The sequence below is a fragment of the Pelmatolapia mariae genome, linkage group LG10_11 (genome assembly GCF_036321145.2).
Source record: "Pelmatolapia mariae isolate MD_Pm_ZW linkage group LG10_11, Pm_UMD_F_2, whole genome shotgun sequence".
NCBI classification, from domain to species: Eukaryota; Metazoa; Chordata; class Actinopteri; order Cichliformes; family Cichlidae; genus Pelmatolapia; species Pelmatolapia mariae.
This window is the reverse complement of record NC_086236.1, coordinates 58643898-58667408: the sequence shown is the minus strand read 5'-3', so window position 1 is coordinate 58667408 and position 23511 is coordinate 58643898. Positions and strand designations below refer to the sequence as shown.

The 23511-nt window shown below is 40.5% G+C and overlaps 2 protein-coding genes across 2 annotated transcripts; one reads left to right on the top strand and one right to left on the bottom strand.

The window, feature by feature from the left end:
* Positions 1 to 792: 792 nt before the first annotated feature.
* prpf31 (PRP31 pre-mRNA processing factor 31 homolog (yeast)) lies at positions 793 to 7284 on the top strand. Its single transcript, XM_063485288.1, has 14 exons — positions 793 to 941; positions 1413 to 1625; positions 1720 to 1780; positions 1930 to 2013; positions 2118 to 2215; positions 2486 to 2592; positions 3923 to 4092; positions 4191 to 4348; positions 4428 to 4517; positions 4735 to 4862; positions 5174 to 5246; positions 6600 to 6728; positions 6800 to 6898; positions 7017 to 7284. Exons 2-14 carry the CDS (start codon positions 1413 to 1415, stop codon positions 7128 to 7130), a joined length of 1524 nt encoding a protein of 507 aa, XP_063341358.1. The 5' UTR covers positions 793 to 941; the 3' UTR covers positions 7131 to 7284.
* A 1667-nt stretch (positions 7285 to 8951) lies between these two features.
* cnot3a (CCR4-NOT transcription complex, subunit 3a) lies at positions 8952 to 19906 on the bottom strand. Its single transcript, XM_063485287.1, has 18 exons — positions 19774 to 19906; positions 19090 to 19160; positions 18866 to 18933; positions 18701 to 18775; positions 18529 to 18618; positions 18273 to 18401; positions 18005 to 18100; positions 17653 to 17872; positions 16822 to 16955; positions 16541 to 16597; positions 15317 to 16250; positions 15122 to 15227; positions 14884 to 15025; positions 13112 to 13220; positions 11912 to 12110; positions 10473 to 10605; positions 9919 to 10044; positions 8952 to 9821 (listed from the first exon to the last, which is right to left on the bottom strand). Exons 2-18 carry the CDS (start codon positions 19112 to 19114, stop codon positions 9723 to 9725), a joined length of 2742 nt encoding a protein of 913 aa, XP_063341357.1. The 5' UTR covers positions 19115 to 19160; positions 19774 to 19906; the 3' UTR covers positions 8952 to 9722.
* Positions 19907 to 23511: the final 3605 nt, after the last annotated feature.

The window sequence follows — 23511 nt, the reverse complement described above, 5'->3', positions numbered from 1 at the left end:
ACAATGCTTCAGAAGGCACTGACATCACAGATACAGTTAATGAAAATTAGATGGATTGCTCCAGCTGTCTGTGCTGGGAAAACCTGTCAGCCAGCACAGGCCATGACCCCAACTCCATGATCTAGGTAGATACAATATAAAAATGTCACCTCTCAGCAAAGGTGAAGCTAGGAAACATGGAAGTTTTTTTCTGATACTGATTATCATTATTATTATTTTATTTATGTATATTTTTGATGTCCTTAAATCAACATTTTGAGTTAGGTATCTTGAAATGTTGACTTAGTAACTCCAAATTAAGGTTAGTGTTGTTGTGAGGCTAACTCAATATGCCAAGATTTTTTTCCTAGCTTCCACTAAATTATCCCTAGGGTGTAAAAGCAGAGGTGGAGGTGTGTGTGAGGATACGTTAATTAAAATTATACTTATGAAAAACATGAAAAAAAAAACAACTTTAAGTGGTTCATTTTACATTTGCAGTTACACCCAAAAGCATATTGTAATAAATAAATATAACTCATCATTAGTATTCAACAGTACCTATATTTGCTAATTACACATATACATTCAGATCAACTTAGACCATCATATTAGCATTCAAACAGATCTTAATCCATATTTTCACTGTACTGTACACCGAGTTTATGTATGTATTGTATATATTTCACAGATAGATAGATAGATAATCAAACCTGTGGCAAAAAGCAAAACAAAAAAACACCCTCTGTGATTGTGAAGTGTACTGACACAGTTTCCCAGAAAGCTTTGCGAATGTACGTATTTAATCTGCGACCAGCGGTACATCTGCGCCGCACAACCGGATTGCAAACAGTCAAGAAAACAGAGGGACAAGTCATTTTTTATTTCTATTCAAAGCGACTGAAACCTGCATTGGACGTCTTTATTTTTTTCTTAAACCAGTAGGACTCTGAAACTCTGAGGTATGTCAAAGTTACTGAGAAATCGCTCAGTAACGTCGGACCAACGTTCGCTAATGCTAGCTAGCTAACAATGTTAACTCCAAACACAGCCAGCGATAACCCAAAGATGGAAGCAGACTTAAAGCTTACTAGTAAAACTAGTATTAAGTATCTAGTGCTCAAATAATATTATTAAGGAAGGGGATATTAGAGACGTGCTTTTTTATAGGAATTTAAGAATACGAATATTGTTCTGGTTGCTGGTTGTGCGTCTGCAGTGATTGCTTTATAAGCCCTTAGAAAACAGTCAAAATGGGATCCTCAAGTTATGTAACCAGATCATTAATAAAAAATAAATAAATTCAGAGTTACATCAACAGCAGCAAATAAAGAACATATACCCCACCAAACTCAGTGACAACCTCATGTACCCTGTGGCAAACTGATCCTAGATGACTTTGCCTGTCCTCACAGTTTTCCCATCGATTGCAGATGTCTCTGGCAGATGAGCTCCTGGCTGATCTGGAGGAGGCCGGAGATGAGGGAGAGGATGGGCTGTACCCAGAAGAAGAGAGGGACAGCGATGGAGAGCCGAACCAGGGAAGTGCAGAAGGAGGGCTGGAAGACATCCCAGAGGAGATGGAGGTGGACTACAGTAAAGCTGAGAGCGTTGCATCTATTGCAAAGCTTCGCAATAGCAAACAGGTGAGTTGTAACATACAAGAGCTTTACACATGTTGAGATTAGCAGTAAAATGTATGCTCTGTTCTTCCCAGAGTGACTCTTGTGTGTTTTACAGTTTTCAGAGATAATGGACAAAATTTCTGAATATATTGGGAAGCAGCGTAAGAACTCAGAGGGTGAGTATTGTTATTATTATTTAAGGCTCTTCTCACTATCAGTTTCCATTCATTTCTCTGTTTTACTCTGTAAACACATTTAATTTGACCTTTATGGTAACCCAGAGTCGTCATGGAGTTGTTATTATTTTTTTTGTGTTTCCTTTTAGTCTCAGGCCCAGTCGAGGCTGACCCAGAATACAGACTGATAGTCGCAGCTAATAACCTCACAGTGGAGATCGACAACGAGCTCAGTGAGTTGGCTTCTTCTCTCTGGTGATCCATAATGCTATGTTTTAAGATTTAGTTCGCTTCCTTATAACCTGAGATGTCCTCTGTGTTTCTGATTTGTTTCCAGATATCATCCACAAGTTTACCAGGGACAAATACTCAAAGAGGTTTCCAGAGCTGGAGTCTCTGGTGCCGGATTCTTTGGATTACATCCGTACTGTCAAAGTGAGCTGAACTATGTATTCATCTTTGGACCCCCCCCCTCCAGTTGACTGTTTCTGTTTTTTAGTTAGATTTAGGATTTCTATTTTTAACAAAACTGACAAGATTAAAGAGTTTGAAACTGCACAGATTGAAAATTATGTTGCAGTTAAAATTTTCAAATTTCTCTGTTTAACTTCAAGCAAACCTGTTAAAAACATTGTTTCCTGTAGTTTGTTTGAACATGATGTTTTGTCCCCTAATTTTTCTTCTTTTTTTGTGGTTTGTATCTAGGAGCTGGGAAACAATCTGGAGAAATGCAAAAACAATGAAACGCTGCAGCAAATCCTTACCAACGCCACCATTATGGTTGTCAGTGTCACAGCCTCAACCACACAGGGGTAAGTTTATAAGATTTAAAGGCCCCGTCTCACCAGAAGAGTTTCATGTAGTTCACTGTGAACACTTCCTGCTAGAATCACCTTAAATCACTTACTGGAAATGAAAAACTATGGGGCTGCTAATGCTGGGGGGGGCTGGAGTCTATCCCAGCTTAATGGGGAGAGGCAGGGTACACCCAGCACAGGTCACAGGGCTAACACACAGATGGGCAACCGTTCACATTCATGGTCATGTTCACACTCATATTCCTACCTATGGTCAATTTAAAATCACAACCATGAATGCATGTTTTTGGACTGTGGGAGGAAGCCTAAAGAGAACCCACACAGACACATGGAGAACATGCAAACTCCACACAGATGGGCCCCAGACAGCGTGAAGTGTTGACCGGTCACACTTAAAGAAAACTGGAATAGACCAAGGAAATTGTAATCAGTGCATCTCAAAACTAAAGTGTTAAGCAGTTATTTTATAATAATCAGTGACAGTAGCTCATAGGAAAGGGATGGGGAAACTAAGTTAAGTTACAAAGCATCAATAGGACGTTCATTTTTTTCTCTATTAAAATAAAAATCATTAACAGATTATTTTTAAATAATAACTAAATACACTCAGTATCACTCTATTACATATCGAGAAGAAGTGCCCAGTCTTACCCCTTCTCCATAAGTTATCAGTTTATATTTATCCAGTTTCCCTATTGATATAAACCTCAGTAATAAGAATACATATTTCTAATAAGAGAATATATGTGCTACATAAAATTAAAATTATTATCATATCTTATTTTTACAACTGGATAAAAACCAAGTACTTCCAATTTTGGAATATTAATTGTAAAATTGGAATAGGTCTTAAACACAAACTAAACACAGACTTCTTCTTTGAGTTTCATAAATGCCATAACTTTTATACCTCATTTTGAAGTGATTTATATTTGAACAGTTGCAAAATTAAAACTTCCTTCAGTCTTAAAAAAAAGTTACTTTGAATACTTCCTGGTAGTTGATTATTTTTTGCTCTGAACTAAATTTCTGCTCTTTTGAATTTCACTAGGTCTGCAAAGTTCAGTGTTTCAAGCTATAAGAATAATGAATTTGTATCATTGCTATAACCTGTGTTATAGCAATCATACAAAGAGTAGCCTGAGTAAGCTGTATAGGCAGAGATCACCCTCATTGATTTCTGATGCACACCTAGTCTTGTCAAAGTTGACAAGAGAAACAAGGGTTATTGATAGTAGAGCTTCAAGGAGGAACGCGTTTGTGTTGTTATGTATTTTTGGTTATTACTGTAACTGAACGGCGACTGTGCCACTTGTGCCTTCAGGTCGTTGCTGAGTGAAGATGAACTGAAGCAGCTGGAGGAGGCGTGCGACATGGCCCTGGAGCTGAACCAGTCTAAACACAGGATTTATGAATATGTAGAATCCAGAATGTCGTTCATTGCACCAAACCTGTCCATCATTGTTGGAGCATCAACAGCAGCAAAGATCATGGGTGAGAGAAATCTACTGACTGTACAGAGTGTTTAAAAATGTACATCATCTTCACTGAGGATTGTTTCGGTGACTGTCCGGTCTCTCCTGTGGCTGCAGGTATCGCCGGAGGCCTCACTAACCTGTCAAAGATGCCAGCCTGTAACCTGATGCTGCTGGGAGCGCAGAGGAGAACCCTCTCTGGCTTCAGCAGCACCTCTCTGCTCCCTCACACCGGCTTCATCTATCACTGCGATGTTGTGCAGTCATTGCCACCTGTCAGTGAATATATGAGCATAAACTGCATGAATGCATTCTGTTAAGCGTGATGGTTAACAGTATCCTTTCCTCCTTCAGGATCTCAGGAGGAAGGCAGCTCGTCTGGTGGCTTCAAAATGCACTCTGGCCGCAAGAGTGGATAGTTTCCATGAGAGTTCAGATGGCAAAGTGAGTCTCTTAAAGGAACACCTAGGTTTTATAAATGCCTTGTGTATTAGAGCAAGAATAAATGTACCAGCAGATGCAGAGATTATGATTTTTCTTGTCTGTTGGTGTATATTTGGTCGGATTTTTCATATTTACATGCAAAATTATTTGCAACTGAGGAAATAATCGAGTTGATTTTTGTTTCATTTGGCTTCAAAATATTTGTCACTGTTTGCAGGTTGGCTATGATCTAAAAGAGGAAATAGAAAGGAAGTTTGATAAATGGCAGGAGCCTCCACCCGTGAAGCAAGTCAAACCACTGCCAGCCCCGCTGGATGGACAGAGGAAAAAGAGAGGAGGAAGGAGGTAAACAATCTGTCAGCTACCTGAAACGGGCCTGCCAGAATAGACTGCTAAAGAGGACTGCAGTCTGGAGATGGAAATTGATGATTATTAGAATCTTTTAAGAGGGAGAAGGTTACTGAGATTAAACTGATCTAACATTTATTTGAAAAAGTTAAAAATTCAGCAGAAACAGAACAAGGCATGGCACAGATCAGCATCCTGGAAGACTGCAAAAAGCTTACGCAACTTTCATAGCCAAGTTTAGACTACCACCAACGACTATAAATATCCAGTGAATGGCATAACCAAGCTACGCTGCTCTTTTCCTGCAGGTACCGAAAGATGAAAGAGCGTCTCGGGCTGACTGAGATCAGAAAACATGCCAACAGGATGACCTTTGCAGAGGTCAGTACGTGTTTTCTCCGCTCCTGTTTTTAAGATTTGTTTTTAATTCAGTGATATTTCATGTTTCATTATTGATGTCTGACTATGATCCATAATTCATTTAGCATTCTTTTCTTATATTCAAAGAAGATGCTTTTAATGAAGACAGAAGGAAAACAGTACAAATAGTTAACACAAAAAATAATAATATAGTAATATAGGCATGTACTAAATATGAAGACATGCAGGAGGAATCTCTTATCTTCCTCTGGTTAGTAGTAATGTCGTGGTTTACACATTTGCCTAATAAGCAAAAGAGGAGACTGTTGCTATGGGCGATCCCTAATGAATAAGAAAGCAACTGAAAGCTTTTAGTAATTTCAGACCTGGGATGAATGACGACTCAAAGCAGCTTCACTTTTGGCTCGCACCAGCTTTGTGCAGCAGAGCCAGTGTAACAGGATGAGGTGTTTGCGTAGGTTCTCATTTATCCAGGTCATGGTAGTCCCGAGTGCTTAAAAAGAAGGTCGCTGTACTTCATAGGAGAAACCAAACCACAAACAGATGACACGATGTACACAATAGTGGATGTACAGGTTACATGTTTTATGACGGTTTACATTCACTGCTACCATCTTGGATTGTGCAGTTGTGACTGGTGGGGCTGCTCTGAATTTCTGAGTTGGAAGTCCGACGAGAAGGGGGTGTTCCAGTTGAAAATTCCAATTCCGACTCCAAAATTCCAACTCAAATAGAAGCCACCATAAAAACCTGAGACTCTGTCAGCTGTTCTGTTTTAGAGCTGAAGAAGTCTCTTGGATGAGAACATCTTCACAAACTTAAGGAGGTCCAGTTCCTTTCTTTTCAAGCACCCAACAAGACGAGCTATTTTTATTTTATTTTGTACTCACCAAGACTTCCCCCAACACTCTGAAGGAGCTTCAGCAAGATGATTTTACTGCAGTACAAACAGTTTCTACTCTGGTCTGTTAATAAATGTGCAGTTTCTGAGCTGCTTATTGCTCTCTGTGGATGGAGACTTGGCTGTTATGAATGTGTCTTCGTTACCTTAAACCACTGTTTAAAAACGCTCCTAACGAGTATGAAATCCAGTCCTATAAAAAGAACTTCACATTTGAAAAAATCTAAAACATATTGAATATTTTGCTAATAAAGAAAGTCCTTTGATTCATAATGGATATAAATTTGAGAAAACTCTTACAGTAAAGCAAATTAAATTGGTTCATTGTTATATTAACCCCTGTTGGGGAGTGTTCTGTAATGCAGGCATGGACTTCATTGATATTTCGATGGTTAATTATATTACAAGGTGATCCTGCTCCAGTTAATAGTTTTTCCTGTGTTGTGTTGCAGATTGAAGATGATGCGTATCAGGAGGATCTGGGCTTCAGTCTGGGTCAGCTGGGGAAGAGCGGCAGTGGCAGAGTCAGGCAGGCTCAGGTCAACGAGGCCACCAAAGCCAGGATCTCCAAATCCCTCCAGGTAAATGCGGTCTTCTCTCCTGCTGGTGTTTGTATCTACATCATCTCTAACATTTTGGCTTTTGTCCACAGAGGACGTTGCAGAAGCAGAGCATGACATATGGAGGAAAGTCCACAGTCAGAGATCGTTCTTCAGGAACCAGCTCCAGCGTAGCATTCACACCTCTCCAGGTAAAAAGAAGCGGACTCATTAAGTAAAGACCTGCCAGAGACTTTGGGGTTTTGTTTTTTTTTTTGTTTTGTTTTTTAATTTGTTTGTTTTTAAATCTGTTATTGTTTCCTTCTGCAGGGGCTGGAGATCGTGAACCCGCAGGCTGCAGAGAAGAAGGTGGCTGAAGCTAACCAGAAATATTTCTCTAACATGGCAGAGTTCCTCAAAGTCAAGAAGGAAGCTAAGATGTGAAGACATACGGACGCCCTGCACATGGACAGTTGCACAGTTGTGAAAGTATATTTTAAAATATGGCTCACCTCGTGTTATTTTTTTTTTATTTTTTGAAACTTGTTTTGACTTAAGGTTTTTTTTTCCATCTAAATAAAATATAGAGTTCACTTTGTAGGTATGTTTTTTCTAAAAACAAAAAACAGGAGCCTCCTCTGTGACATTTGAATTTATACCTGTTTGTTTTGATCTTCTATTTCGAGTGAAACTGAACTAATTATGTTGAATTTTGAGTTAATACAGAGTTTATTTTTACTGAAAGTAAAACTGCTACGAATAAGATAAAATCCCCACGGTCACTTTATTAGGAACTTGCTAGTACTGGGTTGGACTCTTTTGTCATCAGAACTAGTTTACATTTTTATGGATCTGGTTCAACAAGGTGATGGAAACGATCACACAGGTGCTGTAGTTATCAGCTAATGATCTAAATCTCATGTTTCACCACATTTCAAAGGTGACTGTGAAGATCATTTGAGCTTTGTCAAATGTCATCGTAACCTACTGGAAGCAGGTTAACATGCCATGACCACAGTGTACCCATCACTGTGTCATAAAGGGACACTGTCAGCAACAGAACAGGCTTTGCTTTGTGGGGAAAGCAGATGCAACAAGGTTGCATCATTTTACAGGTTAATTTAGGTTTTTGCTTTGTGTAGCTACCAAACAGCACTATGACAGTTATTTAAATCTGCAAGTAATGTGTAGTTACTTTGATGGGCAGGTGCATGTCAGGTGTGCTTACTGTAAGTAAAGCTAAACGCAGCAGATCTTAATATTATTTTCCTTATGTCGTCTGGTATTTCTTGGGACACCAAAAAACAAAACAAATTAAAGGTGATGGAAAATATGTGGATCCATATTCCATGTAGGACAGGACTTTACGCCACACACTGATGGATAATTTCTTAAAAGTATTTATTGAAATTTTACAATCCTGTTATAACCCCATTTATGACATCTCCCATGCAGAACTGTGATGAGAAAAATTGTAAATATGTGTTGAAATTCACATTTTAGCAGTTTCACTGACCTTTCTGTAAACCTTAAAAGCCCAAAAAATAGAATCTATAAAAGGCAAATCTCTCAGAACTTTGCTGCATTTTCCTTGTTTTTTTTCCCCTCCCACATCCTCATCCCCCTCTTTTCCCTCCCACAAAAAAAAGCCTGAAAATGAATCACACACAACATAACCTGTGGTACAGAACTGTTCATGGTTGCTTAAATGGAAAACTGATTCGGTTTTAACACTCTCCCTCATTCAAACTGCCAAGAAAAGGTAGGATGCGTCCCATCTCAGATTAAATCTTACTGTTCTTCGGGCTAACACAATGGAACAACCACGGCAGACGAGACACTTTCTACTCAACCCACGAGTTAAATTTACCACCTGAATTTTAGGATTTCTGTTTCAACTCTACATGTAAACAGTTTAGTCAGTGCACATTCACTGTATAGGGCTTTCACTGAAATATCAGGTGGTAAACTGAACTCGGTGAAGTCTGGGATAAAGTAACAACAGAATAAAACCTTGGCTAAAGCTGGGAAGTTGACCCAACCAAACCCAGATTTATTATCTAATGCTGTGTGTACTTCTGTAGAAATAAGAGGTGACCTGGGTGTAGGTACATTTCCCTCTGCTCAACATGGCCTTTTCACACTGAGGGAGAATTAAACATCAAGTAGGTTAATGTCTCAAATCCTATCTTTAAGAGTTGTTTACAAGTTTATTAATTTGTCACAAATATAAAGGCGCAATAATAATGCATTTTCCTTGACACGTTAACTTAAAAACATTTTATTTGTAAAGAGAGGGAGTCAGAGACCAGTTCAATTGCATAGCAATTTAATCCATGTCCAATAAGGACTCTTTCCCTGTCACAGGGAGAGGCCCTGTGGTCACTCTCAATCAGCGTTTTAAATCGACCAAGACAATATCAATAAAACTATTGATAACCGCTCACTATCTTCAATAGTGACCATATTTAACAGGCATTGTAGGATCTTAAAAGAAGCCATTCCTACACACCATGACTAAATGTCCACTGTACGTCCCCATTCTAAACCACCAAATTACAGTAAATACGAGATGGGCAGTTTACTTAATCAAATCCAAAAGTCTGTTTTGTGTCAAGTCAAAAGGCTTCCAGGCTGATGTCGGGTAGGTGGTACAGAGAATCGTGTTGAAACGGGAAAAAAAAAGACAACTAAACATGAGAAACATGCATGGGGTAGGCTTTCCTAATGCCACATACTGAGTGTGCACACAGACAGGCACAAACGCAGATCTCCAACGAGAACCCTCCCAGCTTGTGCAGCGCGATGCATTTGATCAGACCCACGGGGCATTTTCTTTGGTCAAAAGCAAAGCACTACATGAGGAGCAAGGGCTTCACATTTGAGATGCAGCCTATACAGACACCAGTCTCCAATCTCAGGAGAGGGTTTCTACTACACATCACAATCTCTATCCACAGTTTGGAGTTCAGTCTCGGAATGTCAACAGCAGCACATTTTGTCTTTTCTGTCCTTTTGTGTCCCTCCGTCCGTCCGTCACTGCAGGTCTCGGTCTTCCAGGTACCTGTACTCGAAGGTGAACCCCTCCTTCTTTCTCTGGCCCCATTTCTCGTAGTCAAAGTAAATGTAAGTGCCCTAAGGGAACAGCAGAGTGGTAAGCATAAAAAAACAAAAACCTTAACAAATCAACACCACAATGACCATAAATCGGTGTGCGGAGATGAACCCGCACCTGTTCAAACTCATCGGTGATGGTCTTGGGCTCCTCGTGCCTCTGGAACCACATCATGTACTTGGTGTGAAACCTCCAGGACTGTTTCTTCAGGGCCTTGGCAGACAGATACTGAGCCTTGGTACCCTGAGAGAGAAGTCAATAAAACCATTAGGCTCACAAACTTTAACAGATCACAGAAAAAAGACATTCAGGGTGTGTAGTCCGTTTAATTCAACTCTGTCCTTGTCATCAGCCACGTGGACTTTTTGTGCGATGCGGCAGTGCACCATAGATGTCCAGATCACAAAAACGGTCAGTATGGGCAACCAACTATAGCTGTAAAATTATTGTAAATCTTCCACCTTATATAGCAAATCATGCTGCTCCCGTCCCACATCTAACCAATAAGCTGACTAAAAGTTTTCACATGGTTTGTCGCGATGCATTTTGGTTCACGCTGAGGTCTCTGAGTTTTTTTGTGCGAAAAGGAACCAAATCATAGGAAAAAGCTCCAAGTTTACAAACTCAAACAATCAAACCGATTCGTGTGAGTTTACATGGAGAGTGTTTACCTCCAGGTAATAGAAGATGAAGAAGAGAGTTTCTGTGGACAGTCTCTGGTAGAACTCTATGGAGTCAGAGTGATGAGGTGGGACCTGATGATGGAAGGGCAAGGTGGGACATGGATTCCTCATCAGGTATTGCCTTTAAGACAGAAACAGAAAACTCTTTAATGAATGCCACTGATCAAAGCACACTTCAGCTGTGCTCATTTCTGCTCTAACAAAGTTCTCCATCCACACTACCCAAAACCACACGTGAATATTCAGATCTTTCTATTAGTGTCAACATGTCACAAACACTTTAAAGTACAACAGGTTCATCTTTTTGGTTAGTGAGGTTCCGTTGCAAAGCCTCCAGTTGCTCCCCAAAACTGGTCATGCCGAGCAGGTGTGTGACCCTTCATTACCGAATGAGCATGCCCTTGATAAATTCTCCTTTCTGACTCTAATAATAGTAAAACTTTAAAAAATGAACTTCATATATTATTCAGTAAAACCAAAAACTAGCAACTGAGCCCATGAAGTCACCAGAAAAGTGTTTACTTTTAAGCCACAGAGCAACGCAAAGGGCTCTTTTCCCCAAAATTTTTGCAACCACGGATATACAGTACTGTACCAAAGTTTTAGGCAGGTATGAAAAAATGCTTTCAGAAATATACATGATCGTTTATTGGCCCCAAATGTATTCTGCAGCAGGACAACGACCCCAACATACAGCCAAAGTCATTAAGAACTATCTTCAGCGTAAAGAAGAACAAGAAGTACTGGAAGTGATGGTATGGCCCCCACAGAGCCCTGATCTCAACATTATCGAGTGTGTCTGGGATTACATGAAGAGACAGAAGGATGTGAGGAAGCCTACATCAAGTTCTCCAAGATGTTTGGAACAACCTACAAGCCAAATTCCTTCAAAAAAAACCTACAAGAATTGATTCTGTTTTGAAGTCAAAGGGTGGTCACACCAAATATTGATTTGATTTCTCTTTTGTTCATTCACTGCATTTTGTTGATTGATGAAAATAAATGACTAACACTTCCATTTTTGAAAGCATTCTTTATTTACAGCATGTTTTCTCACCTGCCTAAAACCTTTGCACAGTATTTTTTGAAACTGCAGAACACTGCACATTTATATGATAGTGACTTAAACATAAGGTATGCTTGCCCTAAAGCATAAACTTATTTATTGCCATTCTGGAGACTAATGGGGACTATATTATTTCTTAATTTAATTAAACTAGTGATTAAGAACAAATTTGCTTAAAAAAAAAAGAATTCAGGTTTTATGACAAGTTTTAAGCTATCCTACGTGTTTTTTCTAGCAGAGCAATATGCATATACAATGCAAATTTTTCATATAATCAAAGTAAATTTGCAAAATTACTGTGAAAAAAAAGTGCATCTTTTTTTTCCCCCTCTGACGCTAAAGGAAAATCTGATGGCCTCACCTGATCCTCTCAGAGTCAGAGGGGTGGGGCATGTGCGTCCATGCCGACTCCTGCATCGCCTGCTGGTAGAGCTGGTCTTTGGGGAGAGGGGTTGGACCCAGCGGACAAACACCGAGCGATGGGGGGATGTTGACCTCTGTCACGGACGGCTGAGGTGCGGCAGGTGTGCCAGGTGCTGCAGATGAACCAGAGAAGATATCTGCAGGATGCAGAAAAAGCAAAGGCTATCTTCAATTACACAAGCTGCCATAGCACCGCCTCACTTCCCATCATCTGTGTGGGGTATGCTTAGATGTGACTCTTAGTGACAGGGCGAGCAACTAAAGGTAAAAGTTTAAAGGTTATTCCTTTAGTTGTACTAACTCTGTTTTTATAAGAGTAAGAACAGCCAACAGTAAACCAATTACAGACATAATCTAGCCTCATGGTTGTAGCTTGAATCAAAAAAGGCCTTGACCTGAAGTTTGGACCTTGTTGCATTTCTACACTCTCTTTCCAGGCACTCTGGCTTCCTCCCACAGTCTACGGACTTGCATGTTATGATAGCTGGTGATTTTTGATTGGCCATAACTGTGAGTGTGAGCATGAATGTTGGTCAGTTGACCCTGGGGATAAGCTCCACCCCTCGAAACGCTAAACTGGATAACAAATGAACGAAAATGTGTGTGTGTGTGTGTTATAAGATAAGCAATCCCTATGTGCCAATAACTCAGGCTCCAGACTGCTCTAAACTCTCTGATTTTTTTTTCTACTTCTGGCTGCCTCCTCTATGAATCGAAGCATAAAAATGCAGAGCTGGAAAGCAGCAAAACAGGAACTTTCCTTCCTACACTTTGGCAGCAAAACTCATAATTCTGTTCACGAAGCAGTAACAATCTGGCATTAAAAGGAAAACTAAATGTTACCAGAACAAAGGGAAATGTCTTAAATATGTCACACATAAAAACCTCCTGCCTCACAAAAACAGCTGGCAGCAACAAGCTAATGTTTGTTATTTTCATAAAAGACAAATAATAAATTAATTTGTAAAAAAAATACATCGTTTTTTTACACTTTAGGCTTAACTCTTTACGTTACCATGAGCAGTGTGTAAGAATGTTTTACTGTACTATTATTTTAAAAAAAAAACAGGAAGCAGCATAAAAGCGTGATCTGCTTATTCATCATAAAGAGCTGAAAAAAAGGTAAAAAAGGTCTGACCGTTTCGACCTCTATCCGTTATATGCAGGTTGGAAATCTCGCCATCCAGGCCCGATCCCAGCGCTGCTCTCTCCGCCATCGCCTTCAGAGAGCTGAGAGGCTCAGGTGCCTGAGGAGGGAACAAGGCCCCATTAATGTGAACACACAGAGGCTAACAAAGTCACATTAAACTGGGAACAGCCTACAGTTACAGGAGCTTAAAAGTGGAAGCGCGATGAATGGGAGCATTAGAAGAAAGTAATACTAGAAGAGCAAACAACATATTAAATAAAGATCAGCTACTAATAAAACTTTTAAGAACAAGATGTTTTTCTGTCAGCTGCACTGCTCAAAGACAGGAGCGCCTGTCTCAATGTATGCATTCATCCCCTTAACGCCTAGTCTATCATATTTAATACACACAGTTTTTTGTGAGTTTTTGAGACTTTAGAGCATCGGTGTGATTTTTTTTTTTTTTTTTTACACCTGAAAAAAAAAAAGAAATTGCAAAATACATTTTTAAACAAATTTAAGAAACAAATTTAAAAATGTAAAATCTAATTAATTTTTTAAACAAATTTGTCAGATTGTTCAATAAACTCTCCATTTTAAAAAATGCTTGGAATTGAATTTTCTGGCAATTCATATATCAGGCTTATAGGGGTTATTTACCTGTAGCAGAAAGGCTCTAAACAGACAAAAGTCAGGATCTGCGTGTTTTCTGGCAGTAACAGGAGGCTCAGTAAGTGTAGGCTTGTGTGTTTGTTATAAATGTGATAAGCAGAGGTTTGTGGGCACTCAGGGATAACTTAGTAATTTTATACTCAGCAACAAAAACTATGGATTCCAGCACAGACAGGAATGTCTCAATTCAAAAACAATTCAGTTAGCTGGTTATCTGCTGACCTCAGGAGCTCCTACATCAATCATATCATTCATATTCTCCATTTCTGATTTTGATTATGAGCCACTATGTTGTAATCATCCAAAGCAGACTTGCTGTGTGCTCCTATACAAACAACAAATCTGTTTGAAATCAACTGTGTGTTAAAAACGTTACATGATAATGCTTCACCTCGTAGCTGATTGGATTGGTTCACGGATTAAACATTTTTTCATATAAGATTTTTCTGGAAATTCACTTCCAGAAACAGAGTCTTTAAAAAGTGGCCGGTCACTGTTGAACTGAACTGACAGACCTGATCAGAAAATGTTGATGGAAGTGCTCCTAGTAATGCTCCTGCTAACACTATGGCCTATTATTCTTGGTGTGATACGGCTGATTCAACAGTGTGTGGATCATTTTTGATCCAAAAAAAAATTTTTTTTTTTGTTTTTCAATATTTTACTGTAACTTTTCACTTCTAATCACTGAAATGTTTCAGAGTAAACATGAATAACTGACCCGCTATAATGCTTACTGCTGCACAACCCTTGAAGCTCAAAGTGACAATGAAAACAACTTGATTAACAGATAAGTTGGGTTCGTTTAAAAAAGAAAAGAAAAGACAACTTATCAGACCTGATAACTATTTACATTAACACAGTTTAAAATATCTCACAGACAAAGGAAATCATATATCTATGGTAAACAAAAGTAGAGCCATTAAATAAGGTATTCCTGTATAAAATATATTGTGTGCATGACCCCAGTCACTAATTTTAGCCTCTGAAGTTTTTTCTTCCACAAATGGAGCCTGTTTTAGCTGATTCAAGTCTGCAAGTTCATACATACTCCAAGCTAAAGGTGCCAATGTTACACGCTCAAACTTAACCTCGTTGGTATGGCTCACCTTTAGCCCCTCAGAGGCCTGTGAAAAGGAGTGGGGCCCGTTGAGAAGACTCCCTCCACCCGGTGTGCTGTCTGAGAACGAGGGGGACGGAGAACTGGGAGGCAGGGTGATGGAGCTGATTAAACTGGGACCATTGTCCATCCTGCAGCAGGTGGGGTGGGAACAATGGCAAGAAAGTTAAGAACCAGCATGACAAGAACAAGAAGAAAAGTGTCAAGTTTCAGGAGAAATAACTTACGGCTGACTGGTTGAGGAACTGAGAGATGAGGGTTGGCTGCTTTGTGACTGGTTCGGTGTGCTTAGAGCCGATTCTGTGGAACTCTCCGCCACCACAGCACTGTAACCTGCAGGCAGGCGAAGGACACGTTAGAGCAAAAAAAAACTTTTATAGAAATCTCACAATGAACTCAAGGACCGCAAAACTTCCACCTACTTGTGCTTCCATTTTGCTTCAGTCCACTTGGTGGTCTAGCAGGAGCAGAATTCACTCCTACTCCTCCAACCACACCAACGTTTCCTCCGTTGCCTCCCATCATGCCAACTACTCCTGGGGTAGAGCTGACAGAACTTGGGGGAACCTGAGAGGTACCAGGGGCCCCACTTTGCCCAGGAACCAGACCCAAAATATTCCCACTCAGAGAGTTGTGGGCTGGACTGGAACCCAGCAAACCAAGCCCTGTTCCTGCCCCGTTGGTGGTGACTCCACTGGAGCCAGAGGTGGGTATGGAAGTGCTGTTCTCTGCTGAAATGCTTGACTGAGTGGTGCTGCTCAAACCCAAGCCTCCGGATGCTGCTGCCTGAGCATAAGGGGCAGGTGTTGAACCCGAAATGAGCCCTGCCATTGTGTTTAAAGGAGTGGGGTGGCCACCCATCCCTAGCCCTGGCATTTGATTGGCACTGCTTGTCCCAGTCATGCCAACTTTGCTCAATCCCAGGCCCAGCCCAAGTCCCAAACTGGATGCCGATGTGGGTCCAGATGTGGACTGTGACTGAGAATTGGGAGCTGATGAAGTGGATGTGTTGGGTGTAGGAAGAGAGGGGGCAGCAGACGTTGGGAGAAGTGGGTTGCTGGGTGGGCTGGGGGTGTTGTTTGAAGGGACTGAGGGTTTCGTCTGAGGTGGCTGCTGCTGCTGCTGCTGCGACTGGTTTGGTGGCTGAGAATTCTGCTGCTGCTGTTGTGCAGGTTGATGCTGATGTTGCTGCACCGCACTGCTGAAGCTTCCTATAAGACTGCTGCTCGTGGGCACTGCAGGAATCCCTCCGACAACACTCGCCATGGACACAAGGGAGGAGGATGAGGAGGACCCAGAGGTGGTGGAAGAAGAGAAAGATGATAGCAAGGATGGGGTGCCGTTCTTCACAGGTGACTGGAAATAAACATCAGAGGAAGGCATCTCAAGTAAAACTGACCCGAGGGCATGAACAGAGATCTAAAATGCATAAGAAGCAAAGTTTACTGTGATCTATGGAGGCCCATATATGAAGGAAATGGAAAAAACTAAATCAGAAGTCTCCAACCATGGTCCCACAGAGAAACTCCATTTTAGTGCCTGAGAGGCCAAAACCCTTCAGCCACCGTGGCTCACCAGGACCAAGGATGAAGAGCGCTGCACTAAACTGTTCATCTACTGACACAGCACAGATGCGAACCTCTCACCTGACTAACTTCACTGTCTGTCGACCGTCCCCTTTTCTTATCGTCCTCTGAATTCTCCTATAGGAGGAGATACTTTGATATGACAATCCACTTTTGAAATGTAGATTCAACATACTAGCCAGTGGATTATAATACAATGGGGTTTGTGGGTGGGTTAACCAAGTGCAAACTTAAAGAGACAGACATATATGCACAATTGTGTCAGAATTTTCTTTAACTATCCAACATCCCTTTAACACCAGGACCAAAACTTTAATGATAAAAAAAAGACACAAACTCACAGCAGTGCAAGTGGCTGGGGATGGAGGGATGGGTGAAGAAGAGGTGGTGGAAGTGGGAGTGCTACTAGAGTGGAGATACACCTCATCTTCCACGTTGCCCTGGCCCGATGGAGAAGTTGCAACTAACGCTGCAGCTACAAGAGAAGAGTAGGACATAAAGCTAAGCATCAGATATTGTCATGACATCAACGATAATACTAGTGATGTAGTAAACAACTATTTTACTAAGTCATTGAAACAAGAAGAAAGAACAGACTAGTTGCCCAGAAGGAAGGAAACAATATGAAAACATTCAAAACACTGCAGGAACTGATGGATTTGGTGAAACCATGGCTGTGCTATGTAACACTGTTTACTAATCAAAACGTGGTTTAAATGCCACTGAACTGTGTGGCACTTTGTGTTGTGTACAACATGCACACATGCAGATTAGTTTGCTGAGTGGGACCAACCCTAGAAGTATTACCAGCAGGTTAACGTCCATTTTCTCATCACTTCATTCGAGTCAGAGTGTATCAGTTTACTCTGACACAGCTAACATATAATCACTTTCTACATTCAATTACAATGGAGCTGTGCTGGTTCATCTATCTTACTTTGTACAACACTTGTTCAAAACTTACCAGTGCAGCGAGAGAGGGGCTAATCTACCAGAGCTGCACCCCAGGTAAGTGGCAGGTGGCATCATAACATCTTTGAACCAACAGGTAGCTGCTGGTTTACATTAATGAAGTGAGAATAATTTCTTAACTGACTAGAATTTCTGGTATCGTAAAGCAAGAGCAGCAAAACTTAACCGAACACTCGCACACTAGACAGTGCTCTACTTACGGATGTCCTCCAGGTCTAAGTCATCGTACAGGAACTCATTTTCCTCAAAGTCTGGATCTTGAGAGGAGTCAATGTAATATTCAACATCATCCTTGATCTTTTGGATTGCATCCACTGGCACGGAGTCATTGTCCAGCATTCGTAAAATGGTCTCCAACATTCGAATGTGGAATCGATGTCTCTCAATCAACCGCTTGAGCTCATCAATACGATCTTGCTTCTACAAGACACAAAAAACAAGTGTGTGTGTGTATGTTAGGATATATTAACCAAAAATTTAACAGACAGTTAAAATTTAACCAGACAGTTTAGAAACAGACATCCTTTCAGAGAGTGACATGGGATGACTCACCTCTTTATCACCCTTCTTCTTTCTTGTTTGAACTGAAAGAGATTCCACTTCACTTTCAAACTGATCCACCTGCATATTTAGAGTGTCTATTGTATTCTGCAGATGAGAAAAAAAGAGTGTTAATTTTTTCAGATCTTATTAATTTAACCATGTTTTGGGAATATCTGTGGTTGATTTGATACAATTGTTAAGTTGTTAGTTTTTTTTCCCAAAGAAATGGTTAAAAAAAATCATGCACAGAAGCATAGATAAACATAAATGTATTTACTGTTAGCCACTGTCCCGTTTCCTCCTTTTCCCTCTGAGCTGGATCCACTTTCTGAGCAAGCCCCAAGCCTTCTTTAGAGTAGGCTTTTGTTTTTGTTTCACGTTCCACCACCTTGAACCGCTCCATTTGCTAAAGAAAAAAAAAGATCCAATTAGCTGTTAATTACTTCAAGTCTGATGTAACAATGTACTTTAGTTATACATAATATAAATGCAACACTTTGTTTTTAAAAAAGTACACTTGTGAAGATCCATACCGTTTCTATAAGTTTGCGGTTCTCAACTAGCTGCCTTTTGTCCTTGATCTCGTTCGAGGCCACCCATGTTTTTATTTGATCTCTCAATCGCTGAAAGAGCACAGATGGTGAGCATTTTAAAATCACACAGCTAATTTTGAATACTTACATGGTCATTGTTAAGCTTTCTTACCTGAAGTTTTTTAATCTCTTTCTTGAGGTCAGCCTCATATTTTTCCTTCTGATTTGCATTGGCTGCATTGTGGAGCTAAAATGTAAACAAATCATTTAGATACTGTGTCTTTTCCTCATTAGTTACTAAATAGACAAATAAATACAGAATGGAAGAATCTATTACCTTCTGCCAGATATCTTCAAACTGTTCTACACCTTCAGCTACTTTTTTCAAACATCTATCGATTTCACCTGCACAAATTCAAAAAATATAATGCATTCCCAAAAGACCTTATAAACTCTTTCAAAACAGTAAGAGCATGCAAGAGGAAATAAGTTTCCTGTACAGCAGCAGACCCTACAGCGTGATTCATATTGTGCAACATAACTGAAGACAGTTTCTTTTACCTTGAAGTTTTCTCTTGTCAGCCATGGCTCTGACTACGACAATGTCCACATTCCGTCTGTCACGAAGTTATCTGGGTGAAGAAATCGAAGCGTGTGTCAATACAAACAAAAATCCCTCCAAAAGAGAAATCGTTACATCGCTTTCCACAGTGAACCTGACATTAACTCCATCTAGCTACCCGGCTGACGTTAGCAGCTAAATAACACCACAGCTTCAGAATTTAAGCACTCTCAATGAAAATAAAGTTTTCTATGGCCACTTCTCCATCCTAGTTTTGTCATATAGCACCTTGCTAATATTTCCAACACAAGTGACATGGTTGTCAGCTAAATTTAGCCACCTAGCACGCTAACGCTACTCAGCTAACGTTAATACTAGCCAGTAGCTTAGCCTCTCCACCTCGCTCGGTTCCTAACCGACCCGTTTCCTGGAACTGCCTCGGTGCATGCTGACAGAACAACTTCATATTCATGCATTATTAATTTGGGGTCCAGCACAGTCTTTATATTGTGGTTTTGCGTTGTGAAAGGCACAATAATAACAGAATCCGTTCCAATCTCTAACATGCTAGCTAATGCATAAAATGCTAGTTAGCAGCTTAGCTAGCCAGCTAGTCAGATTTAGGAAAAAGGGAAACTGGGTCAAGCCGACAATCTAGATTTATACTTGTGTACGACATTTACCTAGGGTATGGGATTTCGTTTGTCTTTTTTCAAATAGAGCCAAAACTAATTCCAGAAAGTCTTCTTTACTTCCAAATTGTGTTTTCTTTTCGACAAGCTCGCTCACTGTAATGTAGCTGAAGATGGACGGTAGCTAAAATCCCACCTCCTTGCTGGGATCCCGCCCTAAATCCAATCTATAAACTCTGATTGGATATATCTCACGCCTGTCATTGCGAAACATCCGCTGGAACGAGAACCAGCCATTGGCTCAGTGAAGTGACGATCGATGATCGACACAAAACCACCGCTCCGCCTGAGGTTCACAAAAATGCAAATTTCTACATTTAAATTGTTTTTTTTTGTATTGTGGTTTTTTTTTTTTTTTTTTTAACCAACTTATAACTTCATTGTGTGGAAATTGTATACCTCGTTTCGTTATTTGAAAATGTATTTTTTAAATTTAATTTCTTAACACTAGTTAGAATGTTGCAATGTAAAGGATTGAACAATATTTAATATAAACAAACAACCAAAACTTAAAAGATATGCTGAAATAAAACAGAAATATGCTAAATGTTTTGTGACAAATATCATGTTGCTATTTGTCACAAAATCAAATCCATAGATTGGATACCGTTATTTAGCCACACCTAAAAATATTAACAATTTTTAGCCAATTATGACACACACATACTGTGTCACTCCATAACATATTTTCTCCTGTATGAAACAGAAAAATAACTAGTATAAAGTAATAATAATAATAATAATAATAATAATAATAATAATAATAATAGTAAAGACAACATTTCTATCTCTCAAAATATAGTGCCACTTCATTTTCTTTGTGGCAGTTTTCTCCAAAATCATATTCTCCAAAATCTGATATGCTTGTGATGTCTGGGTATCTTTTACTGATGAGTATAGAATTAGACAGGCTAGTCTTTCTTTGACTACAATTCACATGCATTGGGCAAAAGCCAGACTTTAGAAAAGTGCATGTCCTGCAGAGCAAGTCACAGTGTTGGACTTAGTCTCAGGATAGGGGACGGGGACAAGGAATAACAATGTTGTGCAGTTCCTTTTAAAGACTGACATCAGGCCACCCTGATGTATGCAGAAGAGCATATATAAATACAAAGAATGTCAAACATTGAAGCAGATGGACTACAGCAACAGAACACCAGGTTAACCAAAAATGGATTACAGACAATTGGAAAAACACTATCCGGTCTGATGTTTCAATATTTGGATCATCGAATCAGAATTTGGCATAAACAACATGAAAACACAAATCCACCCTAACTTTTATCAATGGTTCAGGCTGCTGCTGGTGTAAAGGTGTGGAAGATGTTTTCGTGGCACATTTTGGGCCATCATTTAAACGCCACAGCCTACCTGAGGATTGTTGCTGACCACGTCCATCCCTTTATACCCACAGTGTACCCATCTTCTGATGGCTGCTTCCAGCAGGATAGTGCACCATGTCACATAGCTCAGATCATCTGAAACTAGTTTCTTGAACATGACAATGTTCACCGTATTCAAATGTCCTCCGCAGAGATTTGCATCATGGATGTGCAGCCTACAAATTTGCAGCAACTGTGTAATGCTATCTTGTCAACAAAGACCAGAATCTGTGAAGAATGTTCTTAGTGCCTTGCTGAATCTATGCCACAAAGAATTAAGACAGATCTAAAGGAAAGCACTGTGTGCCAAATGCAGGGGTAGGTAGGTGTATTGTGTAATGTTTATTTTAAATGTAGGTTTTTATGTCATATTTAACATCTCTCTCACTCTCATATCTATATCTATATTTTTTTTTTGGGGGGGGGGGGGGGGGGGGGTTAACAGTAAAAATGGACCTCAATTTATAGCACTTGACCTCTATACTTGACTATGGAGACAAGCACTCCTGTGGAGCCTCCAATTCTATTTAAAAAGATGAATAAATGTCAAATTGACTGCTCTAGCATTTTTTTTTATTATTTTAACACAGAAACAAACTGTTTCTTCTACAGACAAAAACATGGCTGTGCCATGGGCTCCCCCGTGTCACCTATTGTAGCCAACCTTTACATGGAGGAAGTAGAAAGGAAGGCTCTTGGCTCTTTCAAAGGAAGAGTACCCAGCCACTGGTACAGATATGTAGATGACACCTGGGTCAAAATCAAGACACAAGAAGTGGAATCCTTCACTGCGCACATTAACGCCGTGGATAAAAACATCAAGTTCACCAGGGAAGACACAAAGGATAACTGTTTGCCTTTCCTGGACTGTGCTGTGCACATTGAAGAGAATGGCAACCTCAACATCGAAGTTTACCGGAAGCCCACACACACGGACCAGTACCTCCTCTTTGACTCCCATCACCCTCTGGAACACAAACTTGGAGTAATCAGGACCCTACACCACCGGGCAAAACATGTTCCCTCTAAGCCTGAGGGAAAAAAGAAGGAACACACACACGTAAAGGAAGCACTCAAAACATGCGGTTATCCTAACTGGGCGTTCATAAAGTCAGCTAAGAGGCACAGAAAAGAAGATCAGACACCAGCGAGGAAGGATAAGAAAGACAGACGCAACAACGTTGTTATCCCCTATGTAGCCGGTGTATCAGAGAAACTCAGGAGAGTTTTCTCCAAGCACGACATCCCAGTGTACTTCAGACCCAGCAACACACTCAGACAGAAACTGGTTCACCCGAAAGACAAAACTCCAAAACACAGACTTAACAACGTGGTGTATGCTGTACAGTGCAGCGAGGAATGCCCAGACCTCTACATTGGAGAGACCAAACAGCCACTTCACAAGCGCATGGCACAACATAGAAGAGCCACCTCCACAGGACAAGACTCAGCAGTCCATCTGCATCTTAAGGATAAAGGACACTCTTTTGAGGATGCCAATGTTCACATTTTGGACAGAGAGGACAGATGGTTTGAAAGAGGAGTGAAAGAGGCCATCTATGTCCACTGTGAGCGACCATCTTTGAACAGAGGCGGTGGTTTACGACATCAACTGTCTGCCATCTATAATCCAGTTTTGAGATCCCTTCCCAGACGCCTTAACGCCCACTCACATCCTGGGCCATCTGACCTCAGGAATTCACATGACAAGGTGGGGCCAGGTTTCACAATGAGCACACCCAAAACCCTGGCTGATTAGGTCCCACACCCACTTTCACACCTTGGCTCATGTGATTAGAGGATCACCAGGGGGTCCTTTGTCCCTCTTTGGGGGGATACTCCCACTTGGTTTAAATCTGGGACTCTCGGCCATTTGACCTTAGAACTGAAGAAGCTTCTTGGATGAGAGGTGAAACGTCTTCAAGCAACTTAAAGAAGTCCAGACGCTTTTCTTTGCAAACTCCTTTGACTACGATGACCTGGATGACTGAGAACCTTCACAGACATTCAGCATACCAAGACATTTTGGACAGTTTCATGATCTAAATTTTGTGGGAACAATTTAGGGATGGCCCCTTGCTATTCCAACATGACTGTGCACCAGTGCACAAAGCGAGGTCCATAAAGACATGGATGAGCAAGCTTGGTGTGGAAGAACTTGACTGGCCTGACTGACCTCATGGCATTCATCTTTGGGATGAATCAGAGCAGAGACTGCGAGCCAGGCCTTCTCGTCCAACATCAGTGTCCGACTTCGCAAATGTGCTTCAGGAAAAACGGTCAAAAATTTGGATAAACACGCTCCTAAACCTTGTGGAAAGCCTTCCCAGAATAGCGGAAGCAGTTA

Coding starts and splice junctions, on each gene's coding strand:
- prpf31 (XM_063485288.1), top strand. CDS start 1,413: ATGTCTCTGGCAGATGAGCTCCTGGCTGATCTGGAGGAGGCCGGAGAT. Junction 1,626..1,719: donor AGCTTCGCAATAGCAAACAG/GTGAGTTGTAAC, acceptor TGTGTTTTACAG/TTTTCAGAGATAATGGACAA. Junction 4,863..5,173: donor AAAAAGAGAGGAGGAAGGAG/GTAAACAATCTG, acceptor CTTTTCCTGCAG/GTACCGAAAGATGAAAGAGC.
- cnot3a (XM_063485287.1), bottom strand. CDS start 19,114: ATGGCTGACAAGAGAAAACTTCAAG. Junction 16,251..16,540: donor CAGACAGTGAAGTTAGTCAG/GTGAGAGGTTCG, acceptor GTTTATTTCCAG/TCACCTGTGAAGAACGGCAC. Junction 15,026..15,121: donor AGTTCCTCAACCAGTCAGCC/GTAAGTTATTTC, acceptor CACCTGCTGCAG/GATGGACAATGGTCCCAGTT.